General features: G+C 49.7%; 1 protein-coding gene across 1 annotated transcript in view; it reads left to right on the top strand.

The window, feature by feature from the left end:
* Nucleotides 1–5,499: 5,499 nt before the first annotated feature.
* Nucleotides 5,500–16,932, top strand: part of CC1H1orf94 (chromosome C1 C1orf94 homolog) — a 37,141-nt gene continuing 25,708 nt past the window's right edge. The window contains exon 1 of the mRNA XM_030326207.1: nucleotides 5,500–5,828. Within this exon, the coding sequence (XP_030182067.1) occupies nucleotides 5,500–5,828 (329 nt within the window). The remainder of the gene's footprint in view (nucleotides 5,829–16,932) is intronic.

The raw sequence follows: 16,932 nt of genomic DNA on the forward strand, positions 1-16,932 counted from the left end.
ATAATAATAATAATAATAATAATAATCGGTATCTTTTACTGTGGGCACACCATAAGCCTGGCACTGTGCTGAGAGACTTTGTGTTTTCCTATTTGAACCTCGCCCCCTCCCAACCTGTCTATTGTTTTAACCACTTTGCAGATGAAAGATAAAATGCCAGAGAAGTTAAGCATGTGTAAAGCCACCCCACAGTAAGTAGCAGAGCAGGAATTCAAATTCAAGTATGTTGGTTACCACAGCCTAAGCTCTCAACAATCTCCTCACATGTGGGCAAGGAATGGAGGCAAGAATAAGGGCTGATATTCCCTGGGCAATGGTGAGGATTGCTGATGATGTTGCTGGGAGAGAGAAGTCACAGCGTCATAGCATTGCTTCTAGAGCATTCTGGTGTCCTTTTCAAAGTCCTAGAAATGGCTGGCTACTCTGTGGCCAGGTTCAGTTGCTGGGACAATATCCAGGGGAGGCTTGTCCCTGTGATACATGGCTCAAGAAATTTACCTGGGAGCTCCCTATGCATGGGCCCCCCCTCTGGGCAGCTTGACCCATTTAGGCATCATTGGCCTGGTAAGAAAAGGGGTTTCTCTGTGGTTTTTTAAAAGAGCCTACAAGAAAATTTGAAGCCTAAGAATGTTTTTATTAGCTCCACAATACCAAGTAGAAAACTGCAACATTAAAATCAGTAAATATTCAATTAAATGCAAAATGTAACATTATGTCAACTTCATTAACTGTTGAATTTAGTAGTCATAAAAATTTCATCTCATTTGATAACAGTTTGCAGGTTGGACTTCTCTCACTGCGCAAGATTTCCCAGGTAGGCACCAAGATGGGTAAGAAATCATAGCCAACCATAAAAGAAATAAATTACTCATGGCCAAAAATTTTCAAAAGCAAAATGGCAAAAAGCCTTTCAAATTGTTTTACAGCCAAAAAGTTATATTTGTGGTGAGAGGTGGGTGTGTTTAAAATGTTAGATGAGGGATAGGGCCTACAGGAGGAAGCCGGTTTCGCGCCTATGAAGGTCTTCACAGAGTGCAGGCCACGCCCAACCTGGATGAGCTCTCCATCCTGTCCATGTTAGTGTCAGTGATGGAAGCCGGGTAAGTGGAGGTTTGGGCTGGAGACTAGAGAGGGAGATTTGCTTCTTCCTGAGGATTCCCTGCTTCTAAATAGAAGAGCAAGAATCCCTGAATCCGAAATAACGATAGCTTAATATCCACTGGGTACCTGTTCTAAGCTGTGCACCTGCATTATCTCAGCAGTCACAAAACAACTCTATGAGGTTTATTATCCCTGTTTCCCAGATGAGCAAACTGAGGTATGCAGAGGTTAAACAACCTGCCCAGGGTAATAAGGGCAGTAACAGGTAATTGAAGAATTTGTCCAAACAAATTGAACCTACCGCTCAAGGTGCTGAAGACAGGCCTGGTCCCTGCCCTTTTCCAGAGCTTGAAGTGAAGTGCTCAGTGGTGATAGACTCCATTTCGTGTGCTGGGCACACAGATCTATATGTGCTGGAGGAACACAGCCACCTATACTGAACAAGAATGGAATAAGTTCAGTTTCCTCCACATCTGCTGTGTACCAAGCACCTATGGAATGCTTTGCTCCCTTCACTTGCCTGTAACAGTCTCTAAGCTAGAGAGAGGTCTTATTTACCTCCTAGCCCTGCGCCTCGCACAATCTTGGTCCGTGGCAGATGCTCAAAAATGAACCAAGCCTAGAAAGGCTTAGTTGATGATTGGAGTCTGTCCCTCCATCACAGAGCAATTTCCCCAGTACAGCTAAAGTCCTCCCTCTCTACACATAGCACAAAAGCTGTTATTTAGAAACTCCAGTAGCACACATTTTAATGTAATCAACTGTAAAGGAATCAGTGTAATCAATGTAAAGGAACTAATATACAGCACTTTCATGTGCCTCTTATGTGCCAGGCATTCTAGGGACTTTCCATGTGTTAAATAGTCATTAGTAATAGTATATCTACAATTCTACCAAGCAGGTGTTCCTTATCATCCCATTTTACAGATGAGACCAGTGTTGTGAGCTACGTGCTGTCCCTCCAAATTCATATGTTCAAGTCCTAACCCTCAGTACCTCACATACCTTAGAAGTGGAGATAGAACCTGCAAAGAGTGGTAAAGGTAAAATGAGATCGTTAGTGTGGGTCCTACTCCAATATGACTGGTGTCCCTATAAGGGGACGACACAGACGCGCACAGAGGGAAGACCATTCGAAGACACAGGGAGAAGACAGCCATCTGTGAGCCCATGAGAGAGGCCTCACCAGGAACCAACCTTCCCGACACCTTGATCTTGAACTTCTAGCCTCTAGAACTGTGAAGAGATAAATTTCTATTGTTTCAGCCACCATTTTGTGGTACTTTGTTCTGGCAGCCCTAGAAAACTAATACACCAAGGCACAGAGTAGCCTGCCTAAATCTACATCGCCAGAACACATGAACTCGGAATTTGAATCCAGGTAGCCTGGTTCTAGAGTCTATGTGTTTTAGGACAATGAAAATGTTCTCTGTGCTGTCCAAAATGGTAGCCACCAGCCTCATATGGCGCTTGAAATGTGGCTGATGGAACTAAGCAGCTACCATTTTTAACTTTATTTACATTAAAATAGAATTAAAATAGCCACATGTGGCAAGTGGCTACCATATTGGACATAGTTTTATGCGATTTCTAATTACTTCACTTATGTTTTTTGGTAGAATCTTCTATTTTTTATTAAGTTTATTCATTTATTATTTCTGAGAGAGGGAGAAAGAGCAAGCACAAGCTGGGGAGGGGCAGAAGGAGAGAGGAAGACACAGAATCCGAAGCAGGCTCCAGGCTCTAAGCTGTCAGCACAGAGCCTGATGTGGGGCTCGAACTCATGAACCGTGAGATCATGCCGAGCCAAAGTTGGATGCTTAACTGACTGAGCCACCCAGGCGTTCCCTTGCAGAATCTTCTAGAAACCTCAGCTGTGTGCTCCAAGAAACATGCCCCTATCTTTATTCCCTGTCCCTGCTACATTTTATTATTGTTATTATTTTTGCAATCCTTTCCAATTTAGCCCCTGTTGCCTAGTCTCCTGCTGAAGGGGAGAAAGAGCAGGAGCGAGTGAGCTGGCTAACTTTCCAGAATCCTGTGGCCTGGGCAGTGCTGGGCTGTTGGTGTACTGCTCTAAGCATAGGTGTTAGCCAACCAAATGCCAAGCAGCACAAACACTGAGTGACATTTTCAGAACTATTAATATTTCATCAGAAATGATCACTTTTCCTTTAAATACACTATCTTAAAAGGTTTTCTACATTCTTAACTATAATTTTATTCAGTCTAGATCCTCAGAATTTTCCCCAAAGGAGCACATCTTCAATTTTATAATGAAAATCAAAGGGGAACAAAGCTCGGATTGCAAAATTGAGAGTCAACATCTCCAGGAACTCGGGCCTTCTCCAAACAGCAAGGATGTGTGTTGGGCACCCACTGTACCACCAGGTGCTTTACGTATGGTATACCATTAATTCATCCGGCACATATTTACTGAGTGCCTACTATGTGCCAGAAATGTGGTTTTAATAATAATTTATCAGCACCATTTTACAGAAGACGGTTCCTTCTCTTCCTTCCGTCTCATCTCCAATGTTACCTTAGCTCCCGAAGAGGCCTACCTGGATATCCATCTAATTCTGCCACATTCCCCCCTCCCTTGCCTCCCTTTGTTGGTTAGTTTCCATCAGGGCCCTTATTTCATCTGCAATTGGTGCTTATTTACTTGCTATGCTAGTTTGTGACCTGTCTCCCTGCTCTGGAATATAGGCTCCATAAGAGCAGGGACCCCAGGACGCTTTGTTCACCTGCCCGGACGCTCACCAGGAGGTGCTCAGTCACTAATGGGAAATGAAGGAGGGAGCATGGGAGACGTCAAAAAATTGGCTGGCGTGACACAGCTAGGTGGTGGCAGGGTCCGGGTTCAACCCAGCTCTGGTCTGTTCCCATCCGTTCTTCTTTCCAGTCATCTGGTTCTCCCTTTACTGTGTGAAACCAGGGAGGAACAATGATTCGTGGGGTTAGCGAGCCTGGGGAAGGTGCTGTGTCAGCTCCGAGTTCTGCGAAGCCCATCCAGTGAGAGGGGGGGAGCCCACTGGGGGGCAAACTGCTAACTTAGCCCTTCTTCCTGCACCTGAGCCCCTGACCCCACTCCTACCTGCCCACCCTCCACCCCCAGCGTAGGAGGCACTGGGCGATCTCAAAGGCTGAGCGCTCAGCATCAGGCCTGGGGCGGGTGGGGGTCGCGCTGGGTTTGAATCCACTAGAAAGAGGGCCTTGGACACACCCCTTTCTGACTCGGAGACTGGGTTTCCGGCCCCGCGGCACAGTGGTGCTAACTTCACAAGCTTGTTAGGTTGCATATGACACAGAAAGCCCAGCGCTAGGCACACGGTAAGCTCCCAACACAGTGGCCGTTTGGGGTAAAATGAGGTGACCCAGGGCCAAGGGCCCAGGCAGGCGCGGAGGTTTCATACGGAGCGGCGGGGCCAGGCGGGGACGCGGCGCCCTCGACTTCCAACAGCAGCAAGGGTCCTCCGGGCCCCCACCCCCACCCCGCCGTGGGGCCTTGGGCACCGAACCCGGGGTGGCCCGCGCACCGAGCCGTTGCGTTTGAAACCCGCAGAGGCATTCTGGCGCTGGACTGGGAGGGTGTGGGACCCACCGACACGCAAATAGGCCCAAGCTGCCACCTCCGGCGCGGCCCGCCGAGACAGCGCCCTGTTTTGGCGTGGGGCCCCTGGCCGTTCGAGGCTGAGCGCAGCCCAGCGCGGGGGGCGCGGCAGGTGTCTGCTGGGGGCGCCGGGGCGGGCTGAGGGCGGCCGCACTCCCGGGGGCCTTCCTGCCCGAGGCGGCGGCGGAGCGGCGCAGGCGACTGGGACGCGGGCGGGCAGAGGGGCGAGCTAGGCGGGGCCGGCGGGCCGTTGGCCCCCGGCGGTGCGCAGGGCTCCCTGGGAAGGCCCCACTGAGGAGCTGATGGCGGGTCCCCGCCCCCACGGCGCCTAGCAAGGTGCCCAGTGCCGGGCTGTCGCCCATCCATCCGCGCGGCTTAGCGGGCGACAATGGGCTGAGCCACAGGCTCCGCAAGGTGTAGGGGGCGCCTCATGACGGGGGTGTGCCAGGGACTGTGGCGCCCTCCCCCTCCAGCTGTTCCCAGATGTCATTCTGCCCGCCCAGGCGCCTGGTTCCTGAACTCAGGGGGATTCCACGGTTACTAAGCTACTGGTTTTTGTTGACTTTCAAATATTTTCTTCTAAGGGAGAGGGGGAGGGGGGCAAAAGTCAGGAGAGAGCAAATCAAAACAAAGCAAACTAAGCTCCCCCTCCCCAGAAGAAACTTGCCCTCCAGCCACCACTCACACACACATCGAAGGCCTCTGAACATAGTCACCTTGCTGGAGGAACAGCCAGACAGAACTGACCTGCTTCTGCCCCTCCTCCTCTCCCCTTCCGGTGAATGAGGGGCCGTGGTGGATGGTCCCCCTGTCTTGGAACCCTGGGTGGACAAAGGAGCTTCCGGAAAGAGAGGAGGAGGATGGCCAGTGGGAATGGGCTCCCTTCATCCTCGGCCCTGGTGGCCAAGCGCCCCTCCGCCCTGGGCCCATTCCCCAGATACATCTGGATCCACCAGGACACACCCCAAGACAGCCTAGACAAGACTTGCCACGAAATCTGGAAGAGAGTTCAAGGCCTGCCCGAGGCCTTGCAGCCCAGGACCTCAAAGGAACAGCTGTCTGCCCCCATGACTGGGACTCCAAGAGACAACGGGCTCGGCTTCCAAGAAGAGTGAGTGTCCCCCTATGTAGCTGGCACCAAGGGAGGAGGGAAGAGCAGAAGTGGGACCTTCTGGGGGAATGTTCTGGCCCATTGTTCAGTCTGGTTAAACTGTAAAGGCTGTATACTTTCCCTCCATCTGTTGTGGTCCTTCGTCCAGTCTTTATAAGAGCGGTGACTGGGTCCTGGACTTACTGGGTGCAGGGCCAGACCAGGGCTGGATTTCTGTTGCCCCTTTATCAGTCCACTACGGGGACATTTTTCATTTTGCACAGGCGGAAACCCACACTGGCCAGGGCTGAAGGTTAGATGCCCGTGGCTTTGCCTGGAAGCAACTGGGTGATACTTCCCTTTCTCAACCCCCAAAGGCTACGCATTGGCACGGATGAGTCTGGTGGTTTAAAACCACATCTGGAATTCCCTAATACAGGGAGCAGCTGTCCCATTCAGCCTCCACAGAAGCCGCTGCAAGAGCGCACATCAAAATATTTACTGGGAAGGCATTGACATATTCAGAGGACATAATAGAAAATTAAAGTGCGGGAAGATGGCTGTAAATAGCCCTTTTCCTGGATGGGAAATCCTGTGTCTGGGAAACACAGAGCTAAATGTTTCTCCACCAGGGCAAAGGCGGGCAGATATTGTTGGGGACAGATATCCGCAAGGAGAGGAAGATGGGAGAGCTCATTAGGAAAAGCAAGTAAACCACCATGGTCATTAATGCCAGTGCTGAGCCCTTGTTCAATGTTTGGCGTCTTCCAAGTGGGCTGCAAACATTAATTAATCCTCCCAGAGTCCCTGTGAGGCAGGTATTAGTGTCCCCATTTTACAGATGGATTAAGTGTTAATAATTAAGTGCTAATTAAAGACTAAGTGATAATTAAGTGTCGCCTGTTCCAACACATGTTCCTCTTCAGCTCAGAGATGCTAGAGTGGGGGATAATTTAGGCAATTATCAAATGTGTCTGGTTTCAGGGATTTCTATGAAAGAGCTAGGAAGAAAGGTGAAGTATAACCACTACCCAGGTGCGCCCTACCTGCTGTCCCCTTTCAGGCTGCAGGTGAAGGTGGAACGCTCTTTAGCTATTATTGAGTACCCTGCCCTGTGCTCAGCACGACATGGCTGGGATGGGAATGGCCTGTCTATAGCCAAAGTCCTGCTGTCCAGCCCTCCAGTGGCACTGAGCCCCTCTCCCCTGCCTATGGCCATCTGCTCTGGGACAGGGCCTTGGCAGGGGGCCCTTGGGGCTGTGCTTAGCTCTCAGTGGCCAAGAAGCTGATTGTCCACTTTGTGGACCAAGGGTCAGTGGCAATTTCCAGTAGATGGCACCCTCTGTGCCAGGTCACACTGAGTTAATGGAGACAGACTCTACTTCCAGTCTGCTCTTGGCCAAAAAGTGAACTGGTGCACCTTTGGCCAGTTGCTTAACTCCATTTGGCCTTGATTTTTTCATCTGCAAATTAAGGGTGATGTGCCCTGCCTTGTCCACCACGGAGTCGATAATGAGGATCACACGTGATAGAGACAGGAAACTGAAAGCTGCATTATGCAAAGAAGGCTGTCCTTAAATGTAATTCTCAGAGTTCAGGGGTTTTGTTGCTGTCGCTGGCTTCAAAATATGGGCTTTTCGCACTATGCTCACAGACCCCAGAGTGCTTCAGGGGCCACCCTCGAATCAAGGGGCCTGGTTGCTGGGCCCCCATCCCCACTTCAGACAGGGCTGTTTGGCTTTTTGGGGTTTTGCTTCCTGGAGTCCTGAGTAAAAGCTGCGTTTGGGGAGAAAAAAAAAAAAGGTTCTGCTACTGAGAACCGAGCTGGGAAACCACTGCCTTAGATGCATAAGCGATGTCATAACCGCGTAGATCTCTACCAAGTAGAACACGAGGAGCTATTCTTGACATCAAGGCAGCTGTGATGGTGGAGTCAGATACTGGGTTTCAGATCGCGTTGCAGCCCTGTGCCAGCTGCGGGATTTGTTTAACTTATGTGAGCTTCAGTTTCCTCATCTGCCAAATGGAGATGATTACCGCCATTTCAGAGGGCTGTTGGGATGATTAAATGGGATATTTAAACATTCCCGGTAATAACGGTAATAACTAGGATTTGTAAAAATTCCTTGTAATAATAATGATGATGATGATTTCTTTAAGCCCTGCAATTACTACATGAGGTTGGTACTATTTCAGACTCCCCCTCTTTTTACTTTTTATTATGCAGCTTCCCATGCATAAAATAGAATAGTGTGGTGAATGTCTGTGTGTCTGTCACAGAGCCCCATTAATTACCACATTTGCGCCATTCTTGTTTGGATTCCTCCCTCCCCGCTTTTTAAATGAAATCCTTTTTGCAGATGAGGTCACGCGTTGGAGGGGTTCGTTTCTCTGCCCAAGGCCCTACAGTTAGGAAGCGATGGAGTTTCAGAAAGCAAACCCAGGTTCATTCTTAGCTACTGTGCAATAGATAGTGTGGTCTATGTTCCCCTGGAAATGGAAGCATCTTTTTGGATCATTACAATATTTGGCAGCCAGTGTTCTGAATGGTCACACATAGACAACAGATTTCAAATTCAGTGAGCTGTACGGTATGTTTCTGGGATGGCTGCAAGCCCACGAGATACCTCTCAGCTAGTGTTCCCACAGCTTAATTTGTAGACCTGGTTTTGGTGATATTTTTTGCTATCAGGGTGACTAGAGAAGTAAGTTCTAGAACTCTTGTTAGCCAGAATCTTTTTTCTTGACTCAATCCCTACATATCATAAAACTCCAGACAACTCAAGGTTGAAAGGGATATTGGAGGCCATCTTCTGCTGTTTGAATCTCTTCCTGAAGGTTCTTTCCAACTGGTTATCCACTTGTACACTTTCTTAGATGGAAAGCTCACCATTTTGTGAGGTAGTCCCTTCCCTTACTATGAATGCTGGCTGTCAAAAGACCGTTTTCTTCCTATGCCGAATCTATCTCTATCAAACTAATACCCATAGATCTGGATTCTGCCTTTAGGGCTGTAAACTAAATCAATCCCCTCTTTCTCTCAATAGCTCTTTAGATATTGAAAGATGGCAACACTATTCCTCCTAGGATTTCTTATTTCTACAACTGATTATCTCTGGTCTTCTAAGTTTCCCCTCGCGTGCCAACTTGGTCAGTTTCCTGCCCGCACTGCTGGTCCTCGTGGTAGTGCAGTGACCAGAATCAAGTACAGTAATCCAGGTATGATCCAGTTAGTGCGGATTGGATCTTCCCTGTTTCTATTCTGTATTCATGGTAATGGTGATTGATGCCACATTTACTTTTCTCTAAGAGCCAGCTTCATTGTGTGGACACATTTAAAGTTCATTCACTCCTTCATTCTATTACTCATTCAACAAATATTTAATAAGCATCAACTATGTGCCTGGCACTGTGCTGGCAGGATAGAGTCGGGAACTGGATAAGGCTCTCCTTCTTGGAGCTTACATTCAAGAAGGGGACAGAAACAAAACAAGTAAATAAAAGAGTATGATAGTTTCAGTATGTGAAAAGGACTGGTGATCTAGTGGGAGGAAACCAAACACATAAAAATGAACACATAAAATAATTTCAGATAGCAAAGAGCGCTCTGATGGAAATAAAACCAAGTCAAGGGAAAACACCCTTGGATAGATTGCGGTGGGGGAAGGGTTCTCTGAGGAGAGATGGTCATGGGATGTAAAACCTATATCCAGAGAAGGAGCCAGTCAGGTGAAATCCAGGCAAGGGCCTCCAGGCAGATGGGAGAGCAGCTACGAAGAAGAACCCGATGTGGGGGTGAACATGGAGAGGGACAGGGGCAGGTGTATGATGGGACATGGGACAAGGCAGGCCGGCAAGGTGTAGGCGGCTTGGGGCATCACTGTAATGAGTTCGGACTTGATTCTCCGTGTGATGGGGCACACTTGGAGGATTTTAAGAAGGGGGTGTAGCATGAGCGGATTCACTTGTTTTTAAAGACCTCTCCAGCTGCTGTGTGGAGAGGGTGTGCAGGCCTGAGAGAGGACGTGGGAAGACCTTGGAAAGATGCCACAGTAGTCCAGGTGAGGTGCCACGGCGGTGGTGGCTGGATCAGAGTGAGTGCACTGGAGATGGAAAAAGCAGGTGAGTCAGTGTGTGTTCTGAAGAGCCACCAGACCTGCTGGTGGTTTGGGGACACTCAAACGGAGATGACCAGGCTAACCTGAGGTTCTCAGGCCTGAGCCACTGCTTGGACAGTGTGCCATTTACTGAGGTGGGGAAGAAACAGGAGAAATGGGCTTTGGGGCAGAAATCAATAACTCTGTCTAGTGCTCATTAAACTGCAGAATCTTACTCAGTTATCTTTTAATTAGACTTAAACTTGGGCTCAGAGAATCGTGGCAAACCACTACTGACTCATATTCTAGGATTACTTTCTCACTCTTTCCCCTCGTTACTGAAACTTCACAGCCTCGGAGTGGAGTTTTGGATTTGCTGTTGAGTCCATTGCCCCGACTCAGAAGGAGCATTTGTTCGTTCCTTCGTTTACAGGCTCATTCAACAAACACTCACCGCCGCTTTCTCAGTGCCAGGCCCGGTGCTGGGTCCCACGGGTACAGAGATGTGTAGGACAGGAGCCCTGCTCTCAAACAGCTCCCACTCCGGTGGCTGGGAGGGACCCAGATACATCTGACAGCAAGGACATTCAATAGTGTTTATTGTGCACTTACTGCATGCTGATAAAGTGTGGAAACAAATACAATGGTGGGAAAGATGGGGACTGAACTTCAGGGACCTTTGGTGTCTTGAGGAAGGCAGATCACAACGTATTACGGTTAATGTGCTGGTGAAGTCCCAGTGCTGTGGGAGCACATGGCTGGGGGAAAACTTCCTGGAGGAGGCTGCGGGAGGCGAGCTGGAAGGAAAGTCAAGACCCCTGCACCGTGAGTGGGATGAAGGATGGAGAGACGGCCCCTTGGGGGCAGAGGATGGCAGGATTGTCACTGCAAGGATCTCCATGGTGGTGTCTCCTGAGCTGGGTCTTGAGAAGAAAGAGGGAGTAGCCTACAGAAAGCATTCTGCAAGTGCTGGGAAGGATAGGAAGCTCCCTGCTGAGGGCATATCCTGTGTGGGGCTGGAGGAGAGCAGAAAGGTGGCCAGGAGCTTGCTGGATGTGGTTCACTTTTCTGGCTGCTTCCAGGCCCTCAGGCAGCACTCCGGAAACTTCCCATGTCCCCAAGTCAGACAGAACTTGGTCTGTAGAGTCAGGCTTTGGTGGGTGTCACTCTGAACCAGACCCAAGAAGGAAGAAAAGTCTAATAAAGGAAAGGAAATCCATTTAAATATTTAAAAAGAATACTCCTTCCTCTCTCTCTCCGCACCCCCCCCCCATATTCTGTCTCTTTCTCTCTCTCAAACATAAATAAACATTAAACAAATTTTTAAAAAAATTTTTTTAACGTTTATTTTTGAGACAGAGAGAGACAGAGCATGACGGGGGAGGGTCAGAGAGAGGGAGACACAGAATCTGAAACAGGCTCCAGGCTCTGAGCTATCAGCACAGAGCCTCACGTGGGGCTCGAACTCACGGACCGCGAAATCATGACCTGAGCCGAAGTCGGCCGCTTAACTGACTGAGCCACCCAGGTGCCCCTAAACAAATTTTTTTATAAAAGGGGGTGGTGCCTGGGTGGCTCAGTTGGTTAGGTGTCCAACTTCGGCTCAGGTCAAGATCTCATGGTTCGTGAGTCTGAGCCGCGTGTCAGGCTCTGTGCTGACAGCTCAGAGCCTGGAGCCTGCTTCGGATTCTGTGTCTCCCTCTCTCTCTGCCCCTCTCCCGATCACACACTGTCTCTCTCTTTCAAAAATAAATAAACATTAAAAATGTTAAAAGAATATATCCTTATATCCTTTCATACTTTGCAAATGTCAAAGATGCCCTGGGCCCCAGGTTAGAATCCTTTTCTCCTGGACACTTAAGACTCTCCCTCCCTTAAGATTCCTGGGGCTGGGTCTCAGCCACTGCTATGACCCCAGTCACGTGGACAACCCCCCCATCTTGGTTGTCAAGTGAATTAGTGCACGAAATAGCAGACCAGAGGTTCAAGGCCCCCCACCCCTTCCCTCTTCCAGTCGTCTTCATGATGGTGCCTGACTCCTTGCCTCTCTGCTGGTTTCTCTTCTGCCGTTTACAGAACATCTTATCTTGCTGTGTCTGGTTTCTTTCCTTCCTAGATGTCCTTCACCCTTCATCTGCTTCATATTCCTGAAGCATGTCAACAGTGTTGCTCAGGAATCTTCCATGGCTCCCCTCATGGTCTTCTGAACCCCTTGACCTGGTCCTCAAGGATCTTTGTGTTGGCCCTGCCTTCATGTCTAGATGCATGTCCTGCTGTTCTCCAAACTCTCTGTAAACCAAGATGAGCCACACATCTCCTTGCTCTTGCTCAGACCAGTCCACTACCAGGAATGCCTTTCTTCCATATCTCTGTCTGTTGAAATCCTATCCATCCTTAAAAACCTAGAATAAGTATGTCATCTTCTGAATTTTTCACCGCTCACCCATTCAACATTTTGTTTTCTTCCACCCTCTTCCATGTTCTTCCTTTTAATTCAAATAAAGCGTATGCCTTCTCGTTTTCCTGAATTTAAAGGTGGCTCAGAAAACAAAATAAGGCAACAGCTGGATTAGAATCCCTGCCTACTTCTCAGCTGTAACCAACTTGCTAACACTTTCTGTGCCCCGTTTTCCTCATTCTGAAACATGGAAAATGTCTTAGTGACGAACCACCTTAAAGGATTCTTTTGGAGGTTAATGAAAGAGTGCATGCAAAACTCACGCAGCACCTGGCATAAGATAAGGGCTCCCAAGTTATTTTCCATCATCATCATCACCATTATTGTTCTGATCAAAGATAAAATAACAGGCGTTAAGTAATCAAGAACGGTATGGCGAGAGGAGACTTAGACCAGAAAACCTCAACTAATGGAAATTATTCCGCTGAGGCTAGCATTTTGCCTTGGGATTCTTGGCAGCCAGAACAAATAGTGGAAACACAGCAGTTGGTTTCTATAACTTGTATCGTCTAATAAGAGAAAGCAGGAGAGATCATCAGGAACGACCAGTGCTTCCCTAGCTCTAAGGACCATATGGCTTTTATATGAGGGTGATGGAATGGAAAAGTTGGTTCGGGCTCAGCTCTTGGGTTGACCATCGGCCGAACGGGAGGATACCACAGCATCCCAATGGGATCTGTCAGTGAGGTTCTGGCGTGAGGTTTCTGATCATCAGGCACATATTGCACACTGCCTTGTGGCAACAAGCCCTCCACCCCCACTTGACCATGGCTTCTTAAGGGCAAGGACTGTGTCTTACTCATCTTTGTCTTCCCAGTGCCCAGCTGAGTTCCTGGCACTTGGTGGCTGCTATGCGGTGTGTATGAATGAATGAGGAAGTGAATGATGGATGAACCATAAAAATGCCACTGCAAGGAGAGCGTGAAGCCCAGAGGTGGCCAGGATCCAAGCAATGGGTCACAGTCATCAGAGGAAGCATTGAGTGACCCAAGGACAGAATATCAATAAGGCAAGACATTGCAGGGTTTTTCCCTCCTCTGTCTTAAGCTGCAGAGAGAGGAACTAATGTTTTCTTGAACATCTGATATATGCCAGGCTCTATATTTTAATTTTCTGTGTATCTCGTTGTCTTAGCAGCCCTTCCCAGTAGATGGTCAATATCACTCCCATTTTACAGATGAGGAAGCTGAGGCTCAGAGTCCAGGCAACTTGCCCAGAGTCCTCCTGCTATGCTAGGAGTGGGCGAAGCAGAGCTAGAAACCCCCTGAGGCTTCGAGACCTGAGCTCCTTCCTGGACACCGGGATCCCATCGGGATAGCTCTTCCGTGTCTGCTTAGCACCAGGAGCCATGAGCAGCAGAGGGAAGATGAATCACGATTAACGTCCCATGTCCTGTGTCCCCCTTTTTAATTTAATTTTATGGTTTCAGGAGCTGTGTCGCAGGTTGTGGGAGCCTGCAGAGATGGGCCACCGGTGGTTTGTTTTAATCCCCTTTTTAATATCTTTGTTGCAACGTTCTTTCCAATTCAGCTCCCAAGTCACATTAAAAAAATACCTCTTCCTTAGGGTAAGCCTTCTCTTATTAAACAGATTCAAATGAAAAGTTTTAAAGATAATTTGAACAATACGAATCACTCTGTAGCTCTGCAGCCGTAGCCGAAGCTCCTTTACTGCTGTAGTCACTCCCCAGCATCTCCTGTCTTAATCTCCAGCCCAATGAGTGCCCCCACCCCAAACCCTTTCAGTCCCAGGCCAGCCCCCGCCCTTGCCTGCTTCCCGGTGGTTCTGAGCTTCTCCGGTTCCCTCCTGTCCCCTCCAGGGGCAGTGGGGAGGAGTGGGGGGGAGGTGTCTCGCTCTGCCTTCTTGGCTTTCTGTCCCAACTGCCCTAAGAGACAGGCAGGGAGGAGCTGGAAGGTATCTGAAGGAAATTCCCACCTCATTTGCATCAAAACCAAGAGGGGCGGAGACAGAAGGTAGCCGAGGGATACCTGCTCAGAACGCAGATGCCTAGACCTTCCTCTGGACCAACTGAACTGCCATCCCCCCACGAGTGCCCAGGGATCTGCATTTGGAACAGTTTTCTTCCAGACTCCTGTGCATATGTGTGAAAGTTCTCAGGTACTTTGGGGGTGAAAGATGACAGCTCCTCAGATTTAAAAGGGACATAGCTTTGAGAAGGAGGTGTTCCAAAGAAGCGCGTGAAGGAAGGAGACTGAGCTTTATTGAGTGAGCTGTAAGTGTGTGCCAAGGACGTCATAAAAAATGGGCTCTAGTCTACTACGTGAAGGCCTTGCGAAGAAATGAGAGGGACGTGAAGTCCAGGTTCGGCATCGGGGCAGCTGAGGGATTTCACAGGGTTGCCTCCTCTAACGCCAGGTGGTATCGCCATCCGCACAGTGCCGATGACAAGGTTTCAGCGACTTCCGCCACTCTCCAGCCCCACCAGCCCGGGCCCTGGGCAGCGCGGGGTCAGCAGGGCTCCCGCCCGTAGCCCGCTGGCTGGCTCTCCCACACCACCGGCTCTCTCTCTCCGTCGGTCTGAGCTGCTAACATTTGCATAGCGCTGGTTACAGTTTACCAAGTGCTTCGCATTCACCTTCTCACTTAATCCTCCCACAGCCCGAGAGCGAAGGACGGGTGGAGGCCAGCTTTCCAAAGGCCCTCACCCGGGCCCCCTGCGCTCCCCAGACAGACAGAGCTCAGCGGCTTTCCAGGGACCTTTGGGACCCAGCTGCACAGGAGCTGGGATGGCAGATTTGCAGCCTCCGTCAAGTGACCCTCTGCCCCAAACTGAGACCCTTCAGAGCCCGGGACCCTGGGTTGTGATGGGTGGAATCCACCCTCCTTTTCAAGCCTTTCCTTCCTGCCAGTTTTCCCCAAGGCTGTGGCAGTGTTTGTGTGTGTGTGTGTGTGTGTGTGTGTGTGTGTGTGCGCGTGTGTGCGTGTGTGTGTGTGTGTTGGGTGTATATGTGTATGGCTGTGGTGGGTGTGGAAAGTGCACATGGGTGAGGTGTATTTGCACAAATGTGGATGGATGTACATGTGTTTGCACGTGTGTGTGGGGTTGTTGTGTGTGTGCACATGCCTTGTATGTATGGTCGTTGCATGGCTATGTGCGTGGGTGTGTGCACCTGGGTATGTGTACATGGCTATAGTGTGTTTGTGTACATGACTACTATGTCTGTGTGTACACATGGATTGGTGTGTGTGTGCATGGCTGTGGCGTGTGCATGAGGAGGGAGCCCCAGGGCGGTTCAGTGAATCTTACACCTGGAGAGGGAAGACGGATGAAGACACAGGCAGCTTTGACCAAGATGGCCGTGTCCCTTCCCTCCATGTGGGGTGGGGCATCCTGGGTGCTGTGATGAATATGCCAAGGCAACAGAAAATGAGTCTCTGCTCCTCATGCAGACAGGAAGACCCAGAAACGTCCACCACCCTCGGTCAAGCAAGGGTGGTGCCCACTAGGGATGGGACCAGGCTGTATGCCAGAGCCCCTGCCTCCACGATGAGGGCCTCTCTTTGCTGGGGACCTTTGGTGTCTCCTCCCCATCCCCACTTGCAACCTCTCACCTGCCCACCAAGTTCTGCCTTCTGCCACCTCCTAGTTCCTGGCTGGCTCCCTGGCCTCTAGCCTCCCGCAGAGAAGGGAAGTGAATTGCTGAAAGGACAGAGCTGGGGTTTGAACTCAAAGGCCCTGTTCTGTGTCCCACTTGTACTGTTCTGGGCAATGTGAAGTGGTGACTGTGGGTAGAGGCTTGGAGCCACATGGACTTGGGATCCCATCCTGTTCCAACACTTATGCTCTTGGGTGAACTTGAATTTACGTTTTAGATTCCTGAGCCTCAGTTTCCTCTTTGTAATTGGGAATGAAGATGCTAGCTATCCTTTGTAACTGTTGTGGGGACAAGTGCCAAGTATAACACCCGGCACCTAGAAGACACAGCATAGATCCTGGCTCGGGCCCTTGTCCCCTCCTGTCACTCCTCTGGGCTGATCCCTGGGAGAAATACATCTGGTCTGGGGAAACGACAGCCTGGCACCTGCCTGGTGAAATCTCCCCAGTGGCTTCCCTTGCCTTTAGAATCAAGTCCCCTAGTATCACTCCAAGGCTGGCAGGTGCCCCCTCCTGCCTTTATCTCTAACCCTGCCTGATGGGACCCTGCCCTTAATGAGCCCCAGGCACTTGAGCATCGGTCCTGCCCAATGCACCAAGCCCTTTCCCACCTCGTGGACTTCGCACGTGCAGTTCCTGGCATCTGGAAAGCTCTTCCTTGCATCATTTACCTGAATACACACTTGTGTCTTTTCTCCCCCAGCTTAAATGACACTTCCTCAACAAGGCCCTTTCTGCTCTCCTAACCTGGGTACGTGCCCCTAGAATTCCCACCCGCAGCATCCCCCTCTTGGTTTTCAGAGCAGTATGGCCTGGTGGTGACAAGAGTGGCCATCTGAGCAAGATGGCCTGAGTGCATCCACTGTGTTACTTCTTAATTCTGTGACCTTGGGAAAATTACCTAACTTCTCTGTCTCTTTGCTTCTTCATTTTAAAATCTGGGAAAATTGTATC

Source organism: Lynx canadensis, chromosome C1 (assembly GCF_007474595.2).
Source record: "Lynx canadensis isolate LIC74 chromosome C1, mLynCan4.pri.v2, whole genome shotgun sequence".
In the NCBI taxonomy this organism is placed as follows: domain Eukaryota; kingdom Metazoa; phylum Chordata; class Mammalia; order Carnivora; family Felidae; genus Lynx; species Lynx canadensis.